The sequence below is a fragment of the Sciurus carolinensis genome, chromosome 1, assembly GCF_902686445.1.
Source record: "Sciurus carolinensis chromosome 1, mSciCar1.2, whole genome shotgun sequence".
NCBI classification, from domain to species: Eukaryota; Metazoa; Chordata; class Mammalia; order Rodentia; family Sciuridae; genus Sciurus; species Sciurus carolinensis.
In genome coordinates, this window is record NC_062213.1 from 176,497,590 (window position 1) to 176,520,727 (window position 23,138).

The 23,138-nt window shown below is 46.1% G+C and overlaps 2 protein-coding genes across 8 annotated transcripts; both read left to right on the forward strand.

Moving 5' to 3' along the window:
• Positions 1 to 16: 16 nt before the first annotated feature.
• Positions 17 to 5,462, forward strand: Med8 (mediator complex subunit 8). The gene is made up of 7 exons (XM_047551718.1): positions 17 to 59; positions 1,304 to 1,422; positions 2,075 to 2,219; positions 2,831 to 2,971; positions 3,144 to 3,225; positions 3,583 to 3,831; positions 5,079 to 5,462. The coding sequence occupies exons 1-7, from the start codon at positions 54 to 56 to the stop codon at positions 5,141 to 5,143; spliced, it is 807 nt and encodes a 268-aa protein (XP_047407674.1). The 5' UTR covers positions 17 to 53; the 3' UTR covers positions 5,144 to 5,462.
• Positions 3,699 to 23,081, forward strand: Elovl1 (ELOVL fatty acid elongase 1). Of its 7 annotated transcripts, XM_047551706.1 has the most exons (9): positions 3,699 to 3,831; positions 5,079 to 5,139; positions 20,931 to 20,988; positions 21,172 to 21,362; positions 21,533 to 21,613; positions 21,730 to 21,786; positions 21,868 to 21,973; positions 22,058 to 22,194; positions 22,343 to 23,081. In XM_047551706.1, the coding sequence occupies exons 3-9, from the start codon at positions 20,943 to 20,945 to the stop codon at positions 22,562 to 22,564; spliced, it is 840 nt and encodes a 279-aa protein (XP_047407662.1). In that variant the 5' UTR covers positions 3,699 to 3,831; positions 5,079 to 5,139; positions 20,931 to 20,942; the 3' UTR covers positions 22,565 to 23,081. The 7 variants fall into 7 exon arrangements, with proteins under 7 accessions (XP_047407662.1, XP_047407621.1, XP_047407612.1 ...); XM_047551665.1 differs by lacking the exons at positions 3,699 to 3,831; positions 5,079 to 5,139 and adding an exon at positions 18,316 to 18,464; XM_047551656.1 differs by lacking the exons at positions 3,699 to 3,831; positions 5,079 to 5,139 and adding an exon at positions 18,754 to 19,078.
• The last annotated feature ends 57 nt before the right edge of the window (positions 23,082 to 23,138 follow it).

Sequence of the window (23,138 nt, forward strand, 5' to 3'; positions counted from 1 at the left end):
TCCTGTCTGGGAAACCGGAAGAGGAAGTCGTTGCTGCAACCGCAGCCGAAGCAATGCAGGTGAGAACCCTGTTGGGCCTACTGGCAGATAGCTAGCTCGGGATAGCGGAACCAGGAGTGACCTGGCGGAGAGTGAGGAGCTGAGACTGAGGGGAGGGGTCAGAGCCTGCGGCTTTTAAGAAAAAACAGAATGGGCGTGTGGGGACGAGGCCAACTGGAAAAGGAGCGCAGAGGCCAGTGGGGGTTGAGGCTGAACCGGAGAAGGACTCGGCCAGGTCGAGAGAAAAGAGGCAGCGCTAACTTCCCTGAGTGTTGTAAAGGATCAGGTTGTCATTTGGAAAACTGAGATGCAGTCCAAGAAAGTGATGGACTGACCCAGGCCCCGAGCTAGGCTGTTGGAGGAAGACAAACAAGGGATCTGTAATTGAAGCCCAAGGGCTGAAGGAATTGTGGGCCGCGGAGGCCAAAAGCTAAACTGTTTATAAAAATCTCAGACTTGGGTGGAACCCAAAGTCAGGCTCCTGTCAGGCACATTGCCAGGTTTGTAAGACTGCTTTGCATCATTCTTCCCAGCTTGTGCCCAATCGTTTTTAAGGGTGAAGAAATGGAGTAAAATAAGAGCATCAGACAATGGAAAGGAAATGCTGTACAGATTCCCAGAATTTAAAATTGTCTGGTGCTTAGAAACGTGGGTTTTCTTGTTTTTCATTTGCCATGTAGTTACTTACATCTCATAGTCTCTCAATGAATGCTTGTAGGTCAACAGAGCTTGGAAAAGAGGCACGGGAATATTGGCAGAGATAAATGAGTACACATTAACTTAGCTGAGAGAAGGTTGAAACACCAAATGCTAAGGAGAAATAAAAACTAAGGTGCAGGGCAGAGAGAGTACAGAGCTGGTATTCAGAGAAAGCTTTATGTATAGGCAGATTTCCCCAAAATTGTGTTGTTGACAAGAATAGCTAGGTTTACAAGGCAGATTCTAAGAAAGAGGAAGACAGTGTACATGTGTACACCCGTAAGATAATGAACTACAGGTATTGGGTCTGGTGAAATTTCTCAATGAGGGATAGTAGGGTGTACCTAAAAAACACAAGAAGAACCATGCTTGGATTTGGAGGTGATAAGAGAAGAAAATCTGGGTAGGTAGAAGGAGTTGAGGTCAGGTGAACAGGTTGAAAGGTCTAAGGGTTGATGCTGTTACTCAAATACCAAAGATAGAAAACAATTTGACTTTTCAGCTTTATTCTGTATGTGTCACACTTACATATATCTGGATAACCAACCTGTTCCTATTTGTGCAGCGAGAGGAGAAGCAGCTTGAGGCATCATTAGATGCACTGCTGAGTCAAGTGGCTGATCTGAAGAACTCACTGGGAAGTTTCATTTATAAGTTGGAAAACGAGTATGACCGGCTAACCTGGTAAGGGTTGCCAGGGCAAGCTGAGGAGGGCTTACTGGGTGGGGGGCCAGGCCTTCTGATGGATAGAACATTTCTAATGATGTAACCATTTATCAGTTTGCAAACATCTTTTGATTTGGAAAGAGTTGGGTTGCCCAATATTGAACAAGTAAAGTTTGGCTTAGGCCCTCCATGGCAAGGAAGCAGAGAGAAATGCTCAGTTTCCCAAGCCAAGTTTTTTCTAGCTTTTGATTCTTATCCTTTGATTTTTTTTTTTTTTTTTTTTTTTTTCTGGTGAGGAGGTCCTTTCTGCTGGATCTCTTTCCACAGATGTGGCTTTTAGTCTTCTAAATCCAATCTACTCAGAAATAGTGGCTCTTATTTCCAGGTTGGAAAGGAGAATTTTACCCAGTTTCTGAATTTTCATTTGTAACACTGTAGCTATGATTCCTATTTTGCCACTATTTCTTACCCCTTTCAAACAATGAACTGCCTTTTTTCTGCATCTGTATCAGAAACTGAAAGTGTGTCCTTCTTTTCTAACCCCGTCATTCCCGTTAGCCAATTAGGTTCTCGCCTAGGCTTGTCCTAGGGTTATGAGTCTTTTGAGCCTCTTAAAGATTACTTTATAGGGAAGGGTTGGAACATTCTGACACCTTCTTACCACCACCAGGCCCTCTGTCCTGGACAGTTTTGCATTGCTCTCTGGACAACTGAACACCCTGAACAAGGTTTTGAAGCATGAGAAGACACCACTATTCCGTAACCAAGTAATTATTCCTCTGGTCCTGTCCCCAGATCGAGATGAAGATCTCATGGTAAGAAGAGAAAAAGGGTACAATTTGGGAAATTAAATTCTTAGATTAAAGTCTAGAGCACAATTTTTTAAATTTAATTAATTTATTTTTATGTGGTGCCTCACATATACTAGGTGAGTGCTCTACCACTGAGCTACAACTCCAGCCCCAAGAGCACAATTTATGATTGGTTATTCTAGAAGTTCTGAATGTGGAATGGTATGTGGCAGTGAGAAGGAAGGACTGCAGTTTGGAGGCCTTGCTTTTTTGTCCTGGAGGTGGAGTAGCTCCCAAATAGTGCTATTAAAATCCAGATGCCTATATTACCAAGACTTTTCTCTTCCAACATCTGACTTGCAAAAAAAGAGTCTCTCCTTTTGTGACTTTGTCTATTCCAATCTTTGAAGAAAATGTGGCAAGGAGAGGAATTTAATTTGCCCTTAATTATAGAGATAGCCATGTGAGAAGACAGAAATCATAGATAGAGTGAAAGGGACAGTGTTCTAAAAAGCAAGCTATTGTGTTTCAGGTTGTGTTTTCCCTGAAAATGCACTGTTTGCCCTTGGGAAGGAAATAAGACTGGATCTAATTCTTGGGAGTGCATGGTAGGATCAATAAAATTTGTGTTACAGCGACAGACTGAAGGACGGGTGCCTGTTTTCAGCCATGAGGTGGTCCCTGATCATCTGAGAACGAAGCCTGATCCTGAGGTTGAAGAGCAGGAGAAACAACTGACAACAGATGCTGCCCGTATTGGTGCTGATGCAGCTCAGGTTGGACTGTCACTGCCCTGATGCCCCCACCCTGATCCCTTGATGAGAAGCAGACATTATCACTTCTGTGTAGTAGAGATACTCAATTATTACACTAAACTGTCCCTGGAAGAAATTCCTCCATAGTCATTTCCTATTTATCCTAATCATTGCACCAATTCGTATGTTACAGAAGCAGATTCAGAGCTTGAATAAAATGTGCTCAAACCTTCTGGAGAAAATCAGCAAAGAGGAGCGAGAATCAGAGAGTGGAGGTAAAGACATATTGGTAACAGAGGGAGAGGTATATAATAAGAACACTGGGATAGGAATGGTGGTTTGAGTGGTAATGAAGTGAAGATACAGAATGAATCTTCTGCTTTAGAAAGGGTTTGCTTCCATACTGCTAGCCTTTTGTATTTAAACCAACCCTGGAGCAGGTAGAAGAATGGCAAAGTGAAAAGGGAAAATTTGGAGATAGGTTTGGGAGTATTCTGGCTCTTCCCTGGACTGTGAAGAAGTCTACATGATGCTGAAGTCAGAACTCCAAGCCCTGGCAATCTTTGCAGGCCCTCCAGCTAGGTGTAGTCCTAGGATCAGATGTATATTTCATGGTCCTCCTTTTTCTTTAGGTCTCCGACCAAACAAGCAGACCTTTAACCCTACAGACACCAATGCCTTGGTGGCAGCTGTTGCCTTTGGGAAGGGTCTGTCTAATTGGAGACCTTCAGGCAGCAGTGGTCCTGGCCAGCCAGGCCAGCCAGGAGCTGGGACAATCCTTGCGGGAACCTCAGGACTTCAGCAAGTACAGATGGCAGGAGCTCCAAGCCAGCAGCAGCCTATGCTCAGTGGAGTGCAAATGGCTCAAGCAGGTCAACCCGGTAAGGTGGCCAGGGTGGAAATGTAAATGACTTTGAATGGGTATAGGAATGACCAGGATTATCTGGGCCCCCAGCATCCACAGACTGGGGATTTTCTCCTTTGCATAGTGACTCAGAAAACAATTTTCAGCAGTAAAAATTCTCATCTGAAACTCTGCAACAGGTACCAGAGAGTAAGGAAGAACTTTGAATAGCAGAAACTGCTCTCAATTTCTATGTTCACACCTCTTTCTCAGTTGTCTGTCCCATTTATTCTGAAAATTAGGTGTGTGGTCAGTGTCTCTTCTTAGGTAGAAAAATCAATGGTCAGCTGTGTGCAGTGTGCATGCCTGTAATCCCAGCAGCTTAGGAGGCTGAGGCAGGAGGATTGCAAGTTCAAAGTCAGCCTCAGCAACTTAGTGAGGCCCTAAGAAATTTAGTGAGACCCTGCCTCAAAATAAAAAATATAAATGACTGGGGATGTAGCTCAGTGGTTAAGTGAGTTCAATTCCTAGTACCAAAGTGGGGTGGAGGAATCATTGGTCAGATCTTAATCAAGATCATTTGGAAGATGCATCAGGAATTGACAAGCAAGCAGTTTCCTATTCCTGTAGATATTATTTTCTTTGTATCCTGTCTCTCTTGCCTTCCTGCCTTCTCTTGTACTCACTTTTAGTAATTATGAGAACAGTCTGGGGGAGTTAAGATGCAAGCAACCAGAAGAGGTATTTCTTCCATGCTGTCTAGGAAAAAGCCCAACTAAATCAAGAGAAAATAAAGTTTTTTTTTTTTTTTTTTTTTTTTTTGGTACCAGGGGCACTCTACCCTGAGCTATATCCCCACCTGTCTTTTTTTTTTTTTTTTTTTTTTTAAGCCAGAGTCTTGCTAAGTTGTTCAGGCTTGACCTGGAATTTACAGTTCTCCTGCCTCAACCTCCTGAGTAACTGGGATTACAGATATGCAAGAATAGAGTATGCTTTTATCTGTGACACCAAACAGGGATCACACAGGTTTATGTGTCTTTGCTAGGAGTAGATAAGCAGAACATTTCTCCCACTATTCTCCCAAATCACCCATTTCCTCCTAGATGTCTTCAGGGAGGCAGGTATTAAAGAACCACACCTCTGATCTCTGCCAATCAGGGTCAGATGACACAGAGGTTCTGCAGTGATAAAGGAGATGGCAGGAGGGAACCTGAGAAACCACATTTCTGATTTATTGTGAAAGTCTTGCCTTGCCTCAGATGTCTTTCTTCGTATTCCTTTTAGGGAAATTGCCAAGTGGAATAAAAACCAACATCAAGTCAGCTTCAATGCATCCCTACCAGCGGTGAGTGTGAATGGCAGCCTTCACTACCAGGTGATCTTTGCACAGTTGTGCAGTCATATTACCTTTGCTCAAGGCTCACCTAGAGGGGTACAATAAAAGAACATGGGCTTTCAGCAACAGACAGATCCCAGCTCCACTGGTGACTAGCTATATGACTTTGGGCAACTGACCTACATTTTCCGAGCCTGTTTTCTCATTCATAAATGGTGATAATACCTACCTCATAGGGTTGTTATGAGGATTAAAATTAGAAAATGAATGTAAAACACTTAGCCCAGTGTATGAAATAATAGGTATTCAATAAATGGTCATTTTCATAGCCACTTTTCTACCCTGCCCTCCTCAGTTCTTGATCCAGAACCCACCTGATGTGCTACTGTTCCATGTCAATGGTGAGCTGATGGACCCAGAATCAAATAAGTCTGTGCTTATTTTGTGCTACCAGAAACTGTAACAGCCTGTATGTCCTTAAAGGCATATTGGCTCAGGCCTCTCCACTCAGGTTCCATTCTGCTGTCCCTCTAAGTGCAGATGAACAGGCTTCTGGGTGGGGACAAACCATCTACCTACAACGCTAGTGAAACTTGGGCCTGTCCATCTCTGAAGGCTCGTTAAATTCTTATATGGGGAAATAGGTAAAAAGCCCCATCCTTTATCACACCCTGTACACATGAAGGAAGATATCAAGGGACTAGTAGGTACTTTGCCAACCAAGACTGTGTGGGAAAGGGTTTTTCTGTAGTACATAAAATCCCCTTCTTCCTCTGGACTTATTTTTCTTCTTTTGGAGGAAGAGGGGATTGCCTTTTACACTGTCTTCAGGGTTTAGTTTCTGTATAATTGTGCTTTGTTCCTGCACTCTGGTCAGGATGGTTTTCCTCCATTTCATTAAGCCTATGGCTTAGATAAGAGCCAGATCAATAGTGGGAGTGGGCAGCCCAGTACCACTGCCTGCTTTTATGAATTTGAAGAGCAGAGTGTGTTTAGACAGCCAGCCTATGCTGCCTTTCTCTGTACTCCTTTGTGAGCAAGAGCAGGGATTGAATCAGCAGAGGTGGACCAAAGAATTTCTTTATGAAATATAAGTATTTAAATTGATATTCACTGGCTCAGGGTTGTCTGACAGCAGTTTATGAGAGAGCCAATATAGGGATCAGAGACAATTGCAGTAGTGAGTGCTGCAAGGCAGTTCAAATTTGTTCTCTATAAAATATTGGTCTTTAATTAGCTTTGAGCTCAAAACCCTGAGACTTCCTTCCTGCCCATTCTTTTGGTTGCATTTCCTATTCTCTTCTATCACACTGGTACTTTGGCCTTTGTTGGTGCCAGACAGCACTCTGCCAGGCTGTGGCAGCAGAGGCTGGGACAAGTGGTCCCAGATGTTGCCTGTTCCAGTCCCAATAAGACTTCCTGTCCCAACAAGACGAGAAATGGTGTCCATAAAGCTTGATGGCACACACTTGTGATCCCAGATACTTGGGAGGCTGAGACAGGAGTAGTCCATGTTCAAGGCCAGCCTTGAACAATACACTGCAGTAGGGGAATCCTACAGCTCTGAGGCAACACCGGACCTTTTCCCCCATTTGAATAGTCTGGCCCATTAACCCAGTCAGGTGTTTATCTTCTCAGCTCTTCCCTTCCCACTGGAAACGTCAGAGCTAAACTAGGATATTGGACAGAGCTCCAGCCATGGTTCTTCAGAACCCCTGGAGCAGCTTTTGGTGATTCTGTCCTTTACTTCACCAATGGTACCAACCCCATGTTTCTCTGTTGTCTCAGCCTGATATCGACTTCATTCCCACCTTGCTATTAAAGTGGATTCCGTGTCCTCCAAGAACAGAAACATCCTTCTGTCCCAACAAAAATATATGCATAACTTTACCTAAATCTTGTGCCTTTAAGCAACCTTCTTATTCTGGAGTGCTCATACCTCAGTGTTAGTCATTCTGTGAGTACATGTTCTCATTTCCACCTTCCACTTCTGGGTACACAAATCTGTCACATCTCCCATTTGGGGGCCCATACAACCCAGAACCCAGAATAGAGAGAATGTATCTCTCATCCCTAACAGTCCCTAAGAATGGAATGTATATGGAGTTTCTTTTGAAGAAGAGGACATGACCTGTTTACTTGCCTAGATTTAGGATTTACAAAACATGACCCTTGGCCTACTCTGGTAGCTTCTCTGTTTCTTACTGTGCTATTTCACTCAGGGATTGTACTTTCTCCTACCTATAGGGCTCTGGGAGAAAGGGATTAGGTCTTGTCTCCCAAGTTTGTTTCTGGGATGGAGAAAGAAGCAACAGCTGTGAAACCTCAAATACCACAGCACAGTTCATCCCACTGAAGATGGAAGCTTATTGAATTAATGTCAGCCTAACGCCCATTGTTTAGAACCTCTCCAGTTCTCCCTTGAGGCTAGGATTCGGTCATTGCTGAATCCTTTTGTTCATTGCTGGGGTTGCCTTGTTCTCTTCCGCTCCCTGTGTGTATTGCTTCCCTACTTAGCTGGCTCACTTCACTCAGCTATGAACTTTCTTGGGAAACAGTTAAGATAGGTTGTAGCCAGGTGCTCCTTCCTGCTCCATAATGGGCCCCATCATTAGGCCTGACCTGGAAGGGATGTTATTGCCCACCTCTTGCCCTGCTGCTGTTGGAAAGAAGCTGAACTCTGCAGGAATGCCCCAGTGCAAGGCTGGGCCCCTTTCCACCCCCTTTCCACCTCCCCCAAGCAGCTGGAAACAACCTCTCCCTTTGTCTGAGATTCTTGTACAGAATAATCCTCCTTATGGACAATGTATTCTCTGTGTCCCATGGACACAGGAGCCGTGTGAGCTGATCCCAGCACCAGGCAGGACGGAGACTGAATCCTTCCAAACGCCCACCCTGGGTCAGCTCCTAGAGGAACAACTAAAGGGTGAATATTTTCTTCTATCTGCCTCAGATTTGGGGGGATAACTTATTGCAGTTTAGCATTGACCAGGAGCTGTGCTCCCTCTTCTGCTCAGCCCTGAGAGTTCACAATGCCAATTTAGGGATGTTTGATGTTGCTTTTGCCTGAAAGTCTCAAATGCACAGGGGCACTGGGCTTGATGGCACACACTTGTAATCCCAGATACTTGGGAGGCTGAGACAGGAGTAGTCCATGTTCAAGGCCAGCCTCAGCAACTTAGTGAGACCCTATCACCAAATTAAAAAAAGGGCTTTTTGATTGGAACAGAAGGTAAACTCTACCTTCTGTACTTTGACATGTCCCTCAGGAAAAACTTCCTCTCTTTTAACAACTTCTTTTTTGTTCTTGAGTGCCCATGTATCACTGCGGCAGATCCTGGGTTCCTTATGTGGCCTCTTGATAAGTCATTTGCTCTCAGGATGTCAGCTATCATGTGGACATGGCAACTTCCCTGGGCACAGAATTGAAAAAAGTTCCTGAATTCCTAGAACTTAATTTTCTTGACTGATTCCAGCACTCTTTCTAGCTTAGCAGTCTCTGGCAGTGATTCTCAAGCCTATTGTCCCCAGGCATGGTTTTGTTTTCCTCACTGTAGGACTATGTTACTTAGATTTGCCAGTGTTTCCCTTGATCATTCCCTAAGTCCCCCACACTGCTACAAACTACTCTTAAAGTTCCCTCTCTGTTGCCTGCAACTTTACATACTACCAACATCCCTCTAGACCATTCTCTGACCCTGTTTTCTAGCTTTCATATCGTTCTCTGGTGAAGACTCATCAAAGAGGTGGTAAGTTACTGCAGAGGTACAAATATTTCAGAAGTCACCTCCCACTCTGACATCTCTGTCTTCCCTAGGCAAGATATTTGTAGAGAGAGACTCCCTTGGCATAGGCAAGAAATCGTACTTTTTAATGACAGTAACCTTCTCTGTTAGTTCAAATATAAAGTGCCCTTGGCCCTTTCCTCCTTTCTCTCTGCCTTACACTGCCTTTTCTCAGTGTCACCCTACTTTCTTAGTTTGTGGCCCTTTCGATTCTTCATCATGTTTTGCCCACAACCCACGTGTAGACCATCCTTTGTTCTTTTTGCTAATTTTTCTGGACTTCACCTATTTTCATGGCCCTAGTTAATGTTGTTTTAGTGTCTCTTCCATGTTAAAAATCCTTCTTGACCCTGTATGCTCTCTTGCTAACTCACTCACAGGCACACTTGAAAAAAGAGCCTACAACAATCACCATCTCTTCTACCTCCCATTCACTTTTTAGCCCTATGTTTGGGCTTCTGCTTCCACTATTCCTCTGAAATGATATCAAAGACTGTTGTTTATCTAATGGCTAAATCATGAGTTTTTCCCAATTCTTATATTGATATCTCCACAGCATTTAACAGCACTGACCATTTCCTTTATGTCTCTCTCTTCCCACTTGGCTTCCATGGCATACATTCTCCTTGTTCTCCCACCTCTTTGAACATTCCTTCTCTGCAGTTTTTGGACTTCTGTACTTCTGCTTGCTTCTTGAATGTGGCTATTCTCTGGAATTTGTTCTCAACCCTCTTTTTTTTCTTATGTTACCTGCTTTCTCTGTGACTACCATTTTTATATGCATAAGTCAAACAAGTTTTACTTTTAGTTCCAAACCTCTTTGCTAAGCTGCAGATTCTTGTTGGGCATCTCTACTTACATGGTCCACAGAATCCTCCGGTTGTAGATGTCTAAATCCAGTCATCCTTTCCTCTGTATCTGTTTCTTTTCTAGTTTTCCAGGGTTACTTAAACCAGGAATATGGAACCTATTGTAAACTATTCTTCCTCCATGTTCCCAAGTTAGTCCCCTTGATTAGCCAATCTGATACCAAAACCTATCAATTTCTTTCTTCAATATCCATCCATCCTGCCCCTGAGTCTCTCCATAAAAATATTGTTCAGACTCCCTATCTCCAGGCCTGATTAGATATCTAGCTTGTCTTCTAAAAGGCTGCAAGATAGATTTTCTAAACAAATCTCATCCCATACTCCCTGATTAAAATCTTTTTGATAGTTCAGTCCCCACGTTTCTCAAACTGGGGTCCACATAACCTGGCATATTGGTAGGCATACTGAAAGTCACAGGATGAAATTATCCTGAAATTTTCATTTGAGGGTAAATAATTTAAAGTGGAATGCAAATTTAGTATGCATGCATTATTAAGAGAAAATAGATGTCAAAGAATTCCTGCTAGTCTGAAGGGTTTCAAGCTAAGACACCACATTTCCTGGTTTTTTTTTTTTGTTTGTTTGTTTTGTTTTGTTTTGTTTTTTGGTGGGAGTGTGGGAAGGAGGGTGGACATAACATTCACTTCATTGGAAAAGTTTTAAAAGTAGCTCACATTTCCTGGAAAGGCAAGTAGGATTCTGTGCTCTAACCCCTTGCCTCCTCCTGACTTAATCTTCTATATTGTCTTACTCTCCACTTAATTCCAAAAGCCATACAAACTGCTTACAGTTTCCTGAATGTAATAGGCTCTTTCAAACCTCCATTCCTTTATCCACACTGTTCCTCTGCTTTGCTTTATTGTTCTGTCAGACGAATACCCAATTATCTTTAACAATTCATCTCACAAGTCACCCCCCAGTGAAGCTTTCCATCATCCCAGTTTGTTCACAAGTCAACACCAAAGTCAATTACCTCCTGTTTTATGCTCCACTTTTGTACCTTGTACAAGCATATTCTGGATCCTGCTGCATTTTATTGTCCCTCAAGTTTAAGCACACTGAACTGTCAGAGTTTGAATCACAGTTCTCCCACCTGAGACCTGAGAGATCTTTAGCAAGATTGTGTGTCTGGCATACTATAGCATCTGGCCCATCATAAACACTACCACTGGTAGTGCCATTGTGTTATTTCTGTTATGATTTGACTTTGGAGAGGTAGTATAAAATAACATTTTGGTTGAAAGAGCAAGTTCTAGTGCCAGAACTGCCTGGGTTCATATCCTACCCCAGCCATTTGCTGTGTAACCTTGGGCAAGTTAGTTTATCTATGACTATTTTCTTATTCCTGTGGATGATAATGATGGTGGCATTTCATGGGATTGCTGCAAAGTTTAAGTGGGTTAAATGCTTAGAATGGTGTTTAGCAGCAGGAGGAATTCAGTATACATTAGCTATCCCTAGGAGATCAGCTAGAAATCTGCTCTCAGTAATTGTTTGAATAAATGATTAACCAATCCCTCTAAGAGATTGAGACCTCTCCCTCTGCAGCTCTCCTGTGCTAATGCCTCAGAAACTATCCTCAGGAGATACCTTTTGTGCAGATTTCATTCCCTTTGGTATCTCTCTAGCAACTAGTGCAGAGGGGATACGGGGACATTTTTACATTGGATTGCCTGGCATATGAATCAATTTTTTTTTTTTTTTATATACTGGGGATTGAACTCAGGGTCACTCAACCGCTGAGCCACATCCCCAGCCCTATTTTTGTATTTTATTTAGAGACAGGGTTTCACTGAGTTGCTTAGTGCCTTCTTAATTTGCTGAGACTGACTTTGAACTTATGATCCTCCTGTCTCAGCCTCCCGATCCTCTGGGATTATAGGCATGTGCCACTGCCTGGCCACATGAATCAATTTTTAATCTAATTTTGTGATTTTTATTTCTCCCACTTAGTTGTTGCCTGTGTTTTTCTCTTAAGTCCCATTTTGGTCTTAAATTGTATTATTTCAATTTGAGCACAAATGACAAGTTCCCTCACCCAGAATCTTTTTTTTCATCATTTCTGAATGGTATTTCCCCTCTGTTCAAACTAGCTAAAGATGCAGTTCCAGTCTTCCTACATTCTCTCCCAGAGGGTCCCTTCACCACTTGAATTTCTCTCTCTGCAGTTGGGATGGGTCCTTGCCTCACTTGTCTGGGCCTGCCAATTTGGACTCAGGTCTTCATGAGTGGCCATGTGTAATTTGCTGGGTCTCATTACCAGAGCTCCATGCTTGCCTGTCTACCCCTCACCCTCATCACCAGTCCTTCAGACTATGTTTTATGGCATCTTCCACCATTCTTTTAAATATTTTCAGTTGTAGATGGACACAATACCTTTGTTTAATTTAGGTGGTGCTGAGGATCGAACCCAGGCAAGTTCTAGGCAAGTGCTCTACCACTGAGCCACAACCCAAGCTCCTTCCACCAGTCTTACCACTTTGCTGGGTTCTCTGCTACAGCCATAAGAAAATAAATATCCATGGGCCATGTGCTGCCTCATACCTCTATGACTTGACATGTTCTGCCCACTTGGAATGTCTGCCATCTCTTTTTCCTGCTCCTATCCCTTGTTTACCTGGTGGAAAATTCATCCTTCCAGTTCCAAGTGTCATCTGCTTCTGTAAAATCTTCATCACCTCTTCCCTGTACACTTGATCATTCTTAAACTACTGCTCTCCTGTACCTCTACACACTTCCATTATAGCACTTAAGAGTCTATGGTAATTTATTTTGTATAAGTTCAAATCCTGGCCTGGACTCTTACCCACTGTATGACCTTAGGCAAGTTACTTCACTTCCAAGACATTTAGTTGCCACCTCTGTGAAATAGGATTATAGTTCTGACCTCAAAAGGTACTGAGCTTATTTCAAATAAAATTCAAACCTGTAAGTATCTCTTAATTTCCTATAGGATAAAGTCCAAGCTTCTTAGAAGGGCATGCAAGGACCTTCCAGCAAATCTTAGCACTCAAATGCTATTACCCTTATTCTCTCTCCTGAGAAATCATTTTTATCTGGTGATATATTAAACTTCTGATTATGACACATTACAATTAAATTAGCTTAACCAAAAAAAAAAAAAAGGACCCAATCATATTTGGGTTATGCAAATAATTTTAGATAGACCCAGGGGCTCAAATCTCTGAACTGTGACTGTATTTCTCCACTCCACATCATTATATCTCAACTCATGGAAGAAATTTGGGTTTGCCAGGGTTAAATGCCATTTAGAGCTTGGATTGATGGGGGACATAGGGAAGGACACCAGGATTAGTATACTAGAGGAATCTAGAAGGAAAACCTTAAATGAAAGCAAAGACGGGAAAGTGAATACAGCCTTCGTAGTACGCTTCATGTGTTTCATCTAAACAGAGAATCCTGAGATTTTTTCCTCCACCCCCTTCCTTTCTTCTGAATTTAACAGTGCTGTGTTTCAGTTGTTTGTTGAATGTGCCATCTCACCTCAAACTCCAGATATCCCAGATTACTTTCTTTTTCTCCATTTGCTCCACATGAGTTATCCAACTAACCAACCTTGGTTCCCGGTCTTCTCTCTACTCCTTCCCCACTTTCCACCATTGGTCTAGGTGAGACCTTGTTTTGTCTGGCCAGTGCCTCTGTGGGGGTCCCCAGCTAGTTTCCCTCCCTCTGCTTTCCTCTTGATAATAAACCTGTCAGTTTTGTCTTTCAAAACATAATGGGGATCATATCAGCCTCCTATTCAATCTTCAGGGACATTCCCTAGACAAACTAAATTCTTCACTTTTTTATCCAAAACACTTTATGATTTCGAGCTAACCTACCTTTTAACCTTCTATCATATGAAAAACCTGTCATTCACCATATCCGTTAGACAAACTGAATCCCTTGTATTACCCTGTGCCTGTCCTATGCTTTCCTGGGTCCATTCCTTTGTCCTTGCATTTTCCTCTGCCAGAAAGACCTGTGCTGCTTTCACCTTGCTTGCTATGTGATCTTGAGCACACACCTCAACCTCTCTGATTCTATTATTTTCATCTGCTAAGAGGCAATAATTACACTGACCTTCCTTACAGGAGCCAACCACAAGAGCATATGGAAAGCAACTAGTCTCATGCTTTTCAGAGAATGTACTAAATAGAGTAGGAAGCTTCTCTTTTTCCCTCTTGGCTCTTCTCACATATATTCCAGTGCTTTCTAAGTCCTCCATCCTGATAGCCTGCCCTGATTGTTTCCTAACAAAAAGCCTCCCCTTTTCTCTCTCTCCAGAGCTTTTCCTGCAGGTTCAGTCTCATTCCTTCCCTATTCCTGAGTTTCTTCAATTCAAGGAACACTAAATGGTACCTACAGTGTGTGGCACTGGCTACCCACTGATGAATCAGACCTTCCCCTGACTTTTTAGGGGTCCAGGCATGCCTTCAAATTCCAGATGATGAGTGTTTCATGTGGTCTCTCCCTTCTGGCCAGATGTTTTTCCAGACCTAATCTCTTCATCCAGGGTCTTAGGAAGAGGACATCTGCTAGCTGATTGAGGCACAGGGATCCTCAGAATGATTAACTGGTGAACCCTTTGCCCTCATCTTTGCTCCCTGTCCTCATGGGCTTAACCCTCCCAGCTTCTCAGTGTGGATACTATATAGGAAGTGCCTTTTGTTTTTTACAGGATGGGGAAGGGAGAAGCTTGAATTCCACCGGGAGGCTGCTTTTATTCCCACCTGACACTTCTGTCACTCCTCACCAAAGACCCTCAGGTCCTATTGCTCTTAGCTGATCGCCTGTGAGTCCCATTTGCTATTCCTTCCACTGTTCCACCCACTCACTCGTGAACACGCAGGAATGCTTTTTTCCATTTCTTCCTCACTGTCATTTCTACTTCTCTGACCCTTTTAATTTTTGTGCTGAAACAGAGCCTCAAACAACTCATGGGAGCAGAGTTGACAGAGTTCATACAGGTGGTATTTTTCAGACTGGACCCTTGGAGAAATGACTCCACTGGTTTACCTTCTGGGAAAAGAAAACAAAGAATGGCCCCTTCAAGAGGAGTGAATGGAGAGTGAGTCACATAGGGTGGGACTTGGAAGTCATCACTTCACTTCCCATGAGTCAGGAAGACTCTAGGAAGGAGGTGAAATTTTAGCTGTTGGACTGAGTATTCTTTCTCCATTCCATGGGCCTTCATCCTTATCAAAACTGTGGGTTCAGTTTCTCCAGTTTGTCAGCCCACCCTGGTTTGATTTTCCTTGTACCCAGGTAGAAGAAAGCATGGCCTTGAACCTAGCTTCCCTGCAGACTCCAAGGGTCCCATTTCTGCCTCCTGCCTCCCACTTCCTGAGCTGGGCAGGGGAGCATCACTCTTCAGGGTCTCCCACTTGGAGGGGCCAGCATCTCTGCTCACAGAGTCTGCGTAGTGCCTGCCATAACCCGTACCAGACTTTTATCATTTCCCAGAAATTCCTCATCTTACAACCCTGTTGAGAGAATGTCCTACCTTCTGAAAAAAGGGAAAATAGACTCCTTTAAATAAAAACTCCCTCAGTCTCCTCCCATCCCACCAACAGATACTCTTCACTTCCGCATATTTCAGTCGGTGAGGTATTCTTAGCCAAAGACCAATCCTTCCACGTGTGCTGGAGCTCAATGCCTTGTTCCACACAGCATATAAACATGCTCCAGCCTCTTCCTATTAAAAACAGCCCTTAGGATCAATCTGAGCTGACAGCCAGATGCTATTTTAAAAGCTCCCCAGCTGGTGCTGAAAAACAAACAGAATAAAATCCAAACTTCTTACCAGGGCTACAAGACTCTTCATAAACTGACTCCTGCCTACCATTCCTACCTTTACTGATGTGCCTCTGAGCTGAAGCCCTACCAAACTACTTAGAGTTGCCCAAACCTGCCACATCTTTTGTTTCTGTGTTTTCACATATATGTGTCCCTCTGCTTGGAAAGCTTTTCCCTGCCTTCTAGAAAGTGTCCTCTAATGTTCAACGTTGGTGTCATTTCTTTGAAGTCTTCAAAAGTAACCTCCATCTTGTGTGAAGTCACCTCTCTTTCCCAGAGCTTTCATAGTCCTCTGGGTTTATCTCTAAGGGGATACTTACCACATACTACTCTAGTTCATGTATTTGCCTGTCATCCCCCACTGGATGTGAGTGTTTTGTAAGAACCACAGAGCCACAGAAATACCATTTGGTAGACTTGAATCTGTATCAGATATTGGAAGATGCTTTCTCTCAGGACTAGGACAAGACTGAACAAAGTGTCTTTGAACACATTCATTCATGTAGTCAGTCAATCAACATTTACTGAGAGCTTGTCATGGTCATTTACCAATGTGGTCCAGGTGAATAAATCTATAGTTGAAGAAGTATCCTGTCACTACTATGTCTGGCCTCTGAAATAGTCTCATCATCTATAATAGTCTGCTTTGTCTGTCTCTAGTGGACTCTCATGATGGACACTTAAAACCCCTCAATAGTTCTCTCATAAAAGTTCTTTGCACACAGTAAATGTTTAGGAAATATTTATTAAATGGATGTTCACAAATCCATATAAAAATAGGTACCTTGATATATTGGGCTGCTTCCCCACTGTCAGTTAAATGTTGAGACAGAGACAATGCTATGCATTTCACATGGGTTATCTCCTTTAACCTTCACAGTAATTCTGTGAAATAGGTACTATTATTGTTCCTGTTTTATTGAGGTTTCATAATTTACATAAGGTCATACAGATACTAATTGGAACATTAAAACTCAGGACTTTAGAGTCAGGTGTGACCTCAAAGCCCCTAGAGTATATCTGGAAGACATTAGGCCTTCAGTAAATATTGATTGGCTCCATGAATACTGCTCCCAAGTGGAGGGGAGTGGAAAAGGTTTTGAATTATTTTCTTTCCTACTTGATTCTGGGTTCCTTGATCTCTTTACTTTCCCACATTGTCCCATTCACTCTAACATCCACTCAGAAAACATAGAGGTTTAGCTGAGTGGGTCAGATAATAGATACACAGAGATGACTAAAGTATGGCCCCTGCTGAGAGGAGCTTGTAGTTGGGGTTGAAAATTAGAGTAAAATCATGGGATCAAGAGGAGGGAGTGACCTACTGGCTGGGAGACCTGACTGTCGTGTGCTGAGCCAAGGGGTAAGGCTTGAGGGTTGAGGAGGTATGATGGTAAAGCACTGGTGTGACCCAGGAGAGTGACATAGGTAGAGTAAGAAGACTAGGTAGAGACTAGATCAGGTCAGACCCTAGTGTACAATGCTAAGGAGTTTAAGTTTCTTGAATACTTGGATTCTTTTGCCATTTCCTTTCAAGGGAAGGTACCAATGGGCTGGGTTAGAGCTATACTTTGGCTCTGACTTCTTACCTAAGGTCTAGGATGAAAATTCCACGTAGCTATATCCCACCATTTATGAACACGGTATTCCAACCAGCTACCACCTCTTCTGAGTTCTCTCAGTTCTGTCCATATTTACACCATCCAAGTCTACAAGCAGTTATTGGATCACTGTAGGCAAAGCACTGTCCAGGAGCTGCTGGAGGTAGAAATTTCACTGAAACCTAGTTCTTGGCCAGAATAATTAAGTCTAGTTGGTGGCCAGGTAGTGTAGAATCAACAATCATATATAGAGACATGGTACTTCTTGTGAATTTCCACATTGTCTGCTTCCTCCAGTCCTATCAGGTTCTTCCCCAGGTCCTGCTGTTGTCTCTCATTTGTCTCTCTTCAGTACCCTGGTCACCTAGACTATAAACCTTATGAGTCCAGGGACAGTGTAATCAGAACTTAACATGGTCTTGCAACATATGTTTGATGAATGAATGACACAAGCCTGATAACAGTCTTGAAAATTTTCAGTTTCTCCTCTGCATCTAGAATAAAAATCAGACTGTCCCTTTGGTCTTCAAGACCTTCTAGGTTGGACCACAGCCAACTTCACTTCCTTTTTTCCCCTTTCACTACCTTGAAGGCCAGTTTGGCCAGTGATTCACAGTTCTTGCCCGGGGCCACTTGTATTCTCCCACCTCCTTTCCAGGAAATCCTCTTGGCGGCTCCTAATGCTAGGACTCATCCAAGTTTATAGGATCGGTGGGAAGGCATCGGTGGCCAGTTGCTCCCCTCCCGCTAAGCCGTCCCTGCCACCTCAATAAACCCTTAGCCCACCTAGCTGCCCCCTTCCAGGACAGAGATGAACCCTGGAACTTCCGCGAGTCCCAATTGGGCCTGCCGTCAGGCGGCGGATGTGTGGGTTCTGTTGGTGGACTGGTCAGAGGGCCGAGAATGGGACCATCGGGTGCCGGAGGTCAGGAGAAGAAGGGTGCTCCCAAGACGGGCCAGGCCGCAGGCACCGGCCGTGGCGGACTGAGAGATGCGAGGGAAGGGGTGGGGAGCCCGGCCGGGTGTGCTTCCTGCCCCGGGATCTGGCGGCCCGCCCCTGCCCCCGCCCCTGCGGCCCAGCCGGCGCTGGACGGCCCCTCCTGCCTGGGCTGGTCGCCCAATCAGCAGGCGCCCCCCGCCCGGACCGCCCCCTCCCCCTCTGGTGACAGAAAGTCGGCCCAGCAGATGAGGAAGTGGCAGGCAGGATAGCCCTGGGGACTGCTCTCCGGCCCTGCTCCCCCCTGAGTCTTCCACTGCTGTCCGCCTGGCCCCCACTGGTGAGTCTGGACCTTCCACAGCTCCCCACGTGCCGGCGCCCCCTGCCTGGCAGGCCCGGCTAGCCCTGCCCTGCCCTGCCCTTCCCTGCCCAGGCTGTGGGCGAGGCTGTTCCTGGGGCGAGTGGGTGGGAGGTCCCAGCTCCTGGGGCCGGGCCTCACCAGCACCCTCCCTCCCCGCCCCCCTCCGGCCTGGCCCCCGTTTGCTCACACCTAGGCCTTGCTCCCCCGCCTCTTGGTCTTGGCCCTCTCCCTCCCCTCCTCTCCTCCCTTCCCCTTCCCTTTCCTTTGCCCGGTGTCCTTTTCCCTTCCATCCATCTTAAAGGAAGGAAGGAACCGGCTAAGTTCCCCTGTGAGGGACACACCCAGATTTCCCTCTAGCTTGGGGAGAGGTCCTTCCCAGAGGCCCGGAGTCCCTCCTGACCTCCAGGGTGCCAGTTCGAGTGCGTGGGGGTGAACTTGAGGCTGGTGGTTGAGGGAGATAAGGAGCTCGCATGTGCCAGAGAGGAGCTGGGTGAGAGCACACGCCTAAGGCTTAGGCCCTGTCAGCAGCAGAGGCCACCAACAGAGTCACTGTGCATGAAGAAATGAGGAGTGTCGCCCGCCAAAACAGATCCGTATGTGAGGGAGGTGTGTGTCAGTGTATGGTGTGAGTGGTCAGATGTTCTCTCACCTCCCAGTAGCAAAACCATGTGTGAGTAAAGTGGTGTGTAACTTGAGCGCGTGGGCCTGAGCCTGAGCCTGTGAGCATATGCTTTTGCACACAGTGCCCCGGGGCTGTGCAGGGTGGTATGTGAGTGCCAGGACCAGTGCAGTCTGGAGCAGGCGTGAGACTGCATGTCATAGTCCACAGAGGCTGGTTGGGGTGGTGTCAGAGGCAGGCAGTTGTGGCCGGTAGGCGGTGTGTAGGCCGTGTGGATGTGTGCTCGCTCTCTGTGTGGTGCATGCTGTGAGAGTGTATATGTAGAAGGCAGGGTTTGGGGCCTGACCATGGTGGGTGTGAAGAAGGGTGGGATGACCTGCAGGTTTGGGGAGTCTGAGATGTGCGTGCGAGAGGGGCACATGCGGCTTCTGTTGGATATCAGAAGGTGCATTTCTTCATGGAGCACTGTACAAGTTTTCCTCTGAATGGAGGAAACTGGGAGCACCTGCTGTCCTGGCTGTTGAGTGTTGACTGGTTCCCCTGGGACAGGAGAGCCTAGTCCCAGGCTCTCCTGGGTCTAGGCAGAGGTTTTTGTGTCCCTGTAAGCCCTCTCCGACATTCCTTTGGCCCTTGAGGGGGAGGGCGCCTAGCCCATTGGGATCCCTCCCAGAGGGAGGGGAAGATTCCTGAGACATCCTCCACTCCCCACCTCCTCACATGCCACTGGCTTCCTTGCCCCTCCCTGGAAAGGAAAGGTTCTTGTACCCATTCTGAAGTAGGACAAACTGAGAATTCATGGCTGGTTTGGGAGAGGATGCTGGGTGTGGATTTTTAGCAATTCCTTGGACCAAGGCTGGGACCAGGGCCAGGAGAGATTTCTGGAGAACCTAGGATCTTAGCTTATCTGGCTGGTCCAGAGTGGTGGGTGGTGAGTTTTGGGGCTTTATTTGACTTTCCCAATCCTGGTGGTTCCTGCTCCCCTAGGCACTGACCTGTGGCCTGGACCCACCCTCCATCCCATGCCCAATACAGCGGGGGCGGGCAGAGGGCGGGGCTGCTGCCAGATCTAGTCAGACAGGTGGAGCCACTGGGGCAGGAGTCTCAAAGAGCCAGGCTGCCAGAGAGGAAGGGCTCTTCAAGAGAAGAGAGCCCAGAGAGCCTACAAGGAGAGGGGAGGAGAAGAGAGGCTGGAGGTGAGAGCCCTGGCAGGCAGAGAAGAGACCTAGGGAGAGGAGGAACCACAGACCAGTAAGGTTCTGGAAGGGCCTGGGGAGGTGAGAATCCCGGCAGGGGAGAGGAGGGACCCTGGGGAGATGAGAGATCCAGCAAGGGACTGAACCAGAAGGACCCGGGAGAGGAGGGGCAGGGGAGGATAGATTGAAAGGGAGAATCCCTGGAGACAAGAATACCCTCTTAGAGCTGGGGAGGTGAGAGACTTTGACAAAGAAGGGTGAGGAGGTTCACTGGAGTTGAACCCCCTGTTGGTGAGAAGGGAAGGCTCCAGAAAGAGACCAGGAATTGAGAAGGGTAGGCCAGGAAGTAACTCAACAAAGAGGAGCTGAGGAGAGTAAGATGTGGAGAGGAATGGTGGAGTAGTCCTCCCTGAGGCAGGCAGGATGCACGGGGAGCAAATGCCCCCACCAAACTGCCTCCTCCTCCCCCAGACCCCAGTGGTTCCTTCCTTTCACTGTGAGGCATCAGAGTTGTCTTAGTTTTGTGTCTTTAGACTGTTGTCTGGTTCTGTGTCTTGTCTCTGTGGGTCGGTTGTGGGATGGGGGTACATAAGTGTGCCCTGTTTAACGTCGTCCCTCCATCCTTCCCTATAGTCCCTAGCCAGGATGGAGGCTGTTATGAACCTGTACCAGGAGATGATGAAGCATGCAGGTGAGATGCTGTCCACAAGCCCTTCCCTCCCTTCTTTCCTGGGATCCTGGGATTTAGGGCTGTGTCCTAGTGGAGAGTCCCTTTGAATCCCTTGAACCTTTGTGACCTGACTTCATGTGTATAGATCTGATGAGGCTCCTTTAGACCCATGACTCTTCCTGATTCCTTGACATTCATTCACAGATCCCCGGGTCCAGGGTTACCCTCTGATGAAGTCCCCCCTGCTAATGACCTCCATCCTCTTGACATACGTGTACTTTGTACTCTCACTTGGACCTCGCATCATGGCTAACCGGAAGCCTTTTCAACTCAGAGGCTTCATGATTGCCTACAACTTCTCACTGGTGGCACTCTCCCTCTACATTGTCTATGAGGTGGGCCTGGATGTCTAGTCTTTAATTCCTGCCCGCAGGATAAGGGGTGGGACAGAGGAGCAGAGCACAGCATCTAGCCTTTCCAGAGATTGAGATTCATTTATTCAGCTAGAGATGAGGGGGGATTGCTGGGAGCAGGACTCTGGTGGTCTGACTCACACTCTTCCCAGTTCCTGATGTCTGGCTGGCTGAGTACCTACACCTGGCGCTGTGATCCTGTGGATTATTCCAACAGCCCTGAGGCACTTAGGGTAAGTAAGTAGGGGCTGGGGTTAGGTCATAATCGATGACTTGTGCTCATGGCCCAGTTTAGAGAGGCTCTTGGAGCAGTGTGTGGGGTTCCTAAGGCTGCCCTGACTTTTTGCAGATGGTTCGAGTGGCCTGGCTCTTCTTCTTCTCCAAGTTCATTGAGCTGATAGACACCGTAAGTAGTTATGAGATGTATGAACTGGGGAGGTGGGGAGGGAAAGCTCCTGGCTCTGAACACCTACCTGCACTCTTTCAGGTGATCTTTATTCTCCGGAAGAAAGATGGGCAGGTGACCTTCCTGCATGTTTTCCATCACTCAGTGCTTCCCTGGAGCTGGTGGTGGGGGGTAAAGATTGCTCCAGGTAATGGTCTAGGCCTTTGGAGGAGTGAGTACTGGGAACCAGAGGCCCAACTCCCCTGACCCTGTTTTATTGTCCCTCCCACAGGTGGAATGGGCTCTTTCCATGCCATGGTAAACTCCTCTGTGCATGTTATCATGTACCTGTACTACGGATTGTCTGCCCTTGGCCCTGTGGCTCAACCCTACCTTTGGTGGAAAAAACACATGACAGCCATTCAGCTGGTGAGGGGTCTGCTGCTCTGTAACCATCCCAACATTCTTTGTCTGGATCCTGCCTTTATCTGACCTCTAACCTTTGACCCCATCCCTCCCCCATTTGCCCCTCTCCAGTCTTCGCTGATTTTGACCTGTGCTTTTTTCTCTATCCTAGCTCCAGTTTGTCCTGGTCTCACTGCACATCTCCCAGTACTACTTCTTGCCCAGCTGCAACTACCAGTACCCAGTCATTATCCACCTCATCTGGATGTATGGCACCATCTTCTTCATTCTGTTCTCCAACTTCTGGTATCACTCTTATACCAAGGGCAAGCGCCTGCCCCGCGTACCTCAGCAAAATGGAGCTCCCAGTATTGCCAAGGTCAAGGCTAACTGAGAAGCATGGCCTAGATAGATGCCCACCTAAGTGCCTCAGGACTGCACCTTGGGCAGCATCCTTCAGTGTCCTTCCCACCTACACCTGTGACAAGGGCTCAGGTGGTCAGGACTGAACAGGGGACTGGCCTTGCCCTCCCCACAGCTGGTCTCCAAGGACCACTGCCTTCCATTCCTTACACTTCTGGCGGACAGCTCCAGGGATGTGGCCTCATTGCCCTCTGCCATTTCAGAGCTGGGGGTTGAAAGGGCTGGACACTTACTTCCCCCTCTCTGCTTTAAACTTGGGAGAGGAATACTCAGGGCTGGCCCCCACCAGGGTCTTGTGGCCTTTTTCCTCACATTGAAGAGGTCAGCAATAATCTGTCACTATGGACCCAGGCTCCCTCTTCCACCCCACACTGAAGCAGGAGCTTCTGGGCCAAAGGTCAGGGTATGTGGGGGGATGCTGGGAATGTAGCTTGTGGAGGCTACCTACTCACTTGTGTCTTAATTAAAGTGACAGAGGAAACCACCAAGGCTTTGTGTACATGTGTGAGTGGAGGTGGGATATACACCCTGCTTTAGCCTCAACT

Coding starts and splice junctions, on each gene's coding strand:
- Med8 (XM_047551718.1), top strand. Junction 2,972..3,143: donor TTGGTGCTGATGCAGCTCAG/GTTGGACTGTCA, acceptor CGTATGTTACAG/AAGCAGATTCAGAGCTTGAA. Junction 3,226..3,582: donor GCGAGAATCAGAGAGTGGAG/GTAAAGACATAT, acceptor CTTTTTCTTTAG/GTCTCCGACCAAACAAGCAG.
- Elovl1 (XM_047551656.1), top strand. CDS start 19,049: ATGAGGAGTGTCGCCCGCCAAAACAGATCC. Junction 21,363..21,532: donor CCCTCTACATTGTCTATGAG/GTGGGCCTGGAT, acceptor CACTCTTCCCAG/TTCCTGATGTCTGGCTGGCT. Junction 22,195..22,342: donor ACATGACAGCCATTCAGCTG/GTGAGGGGTCTG, acceptor TCTCTATCCTAG/CTCCAGTTTGTCCTGGTCTC.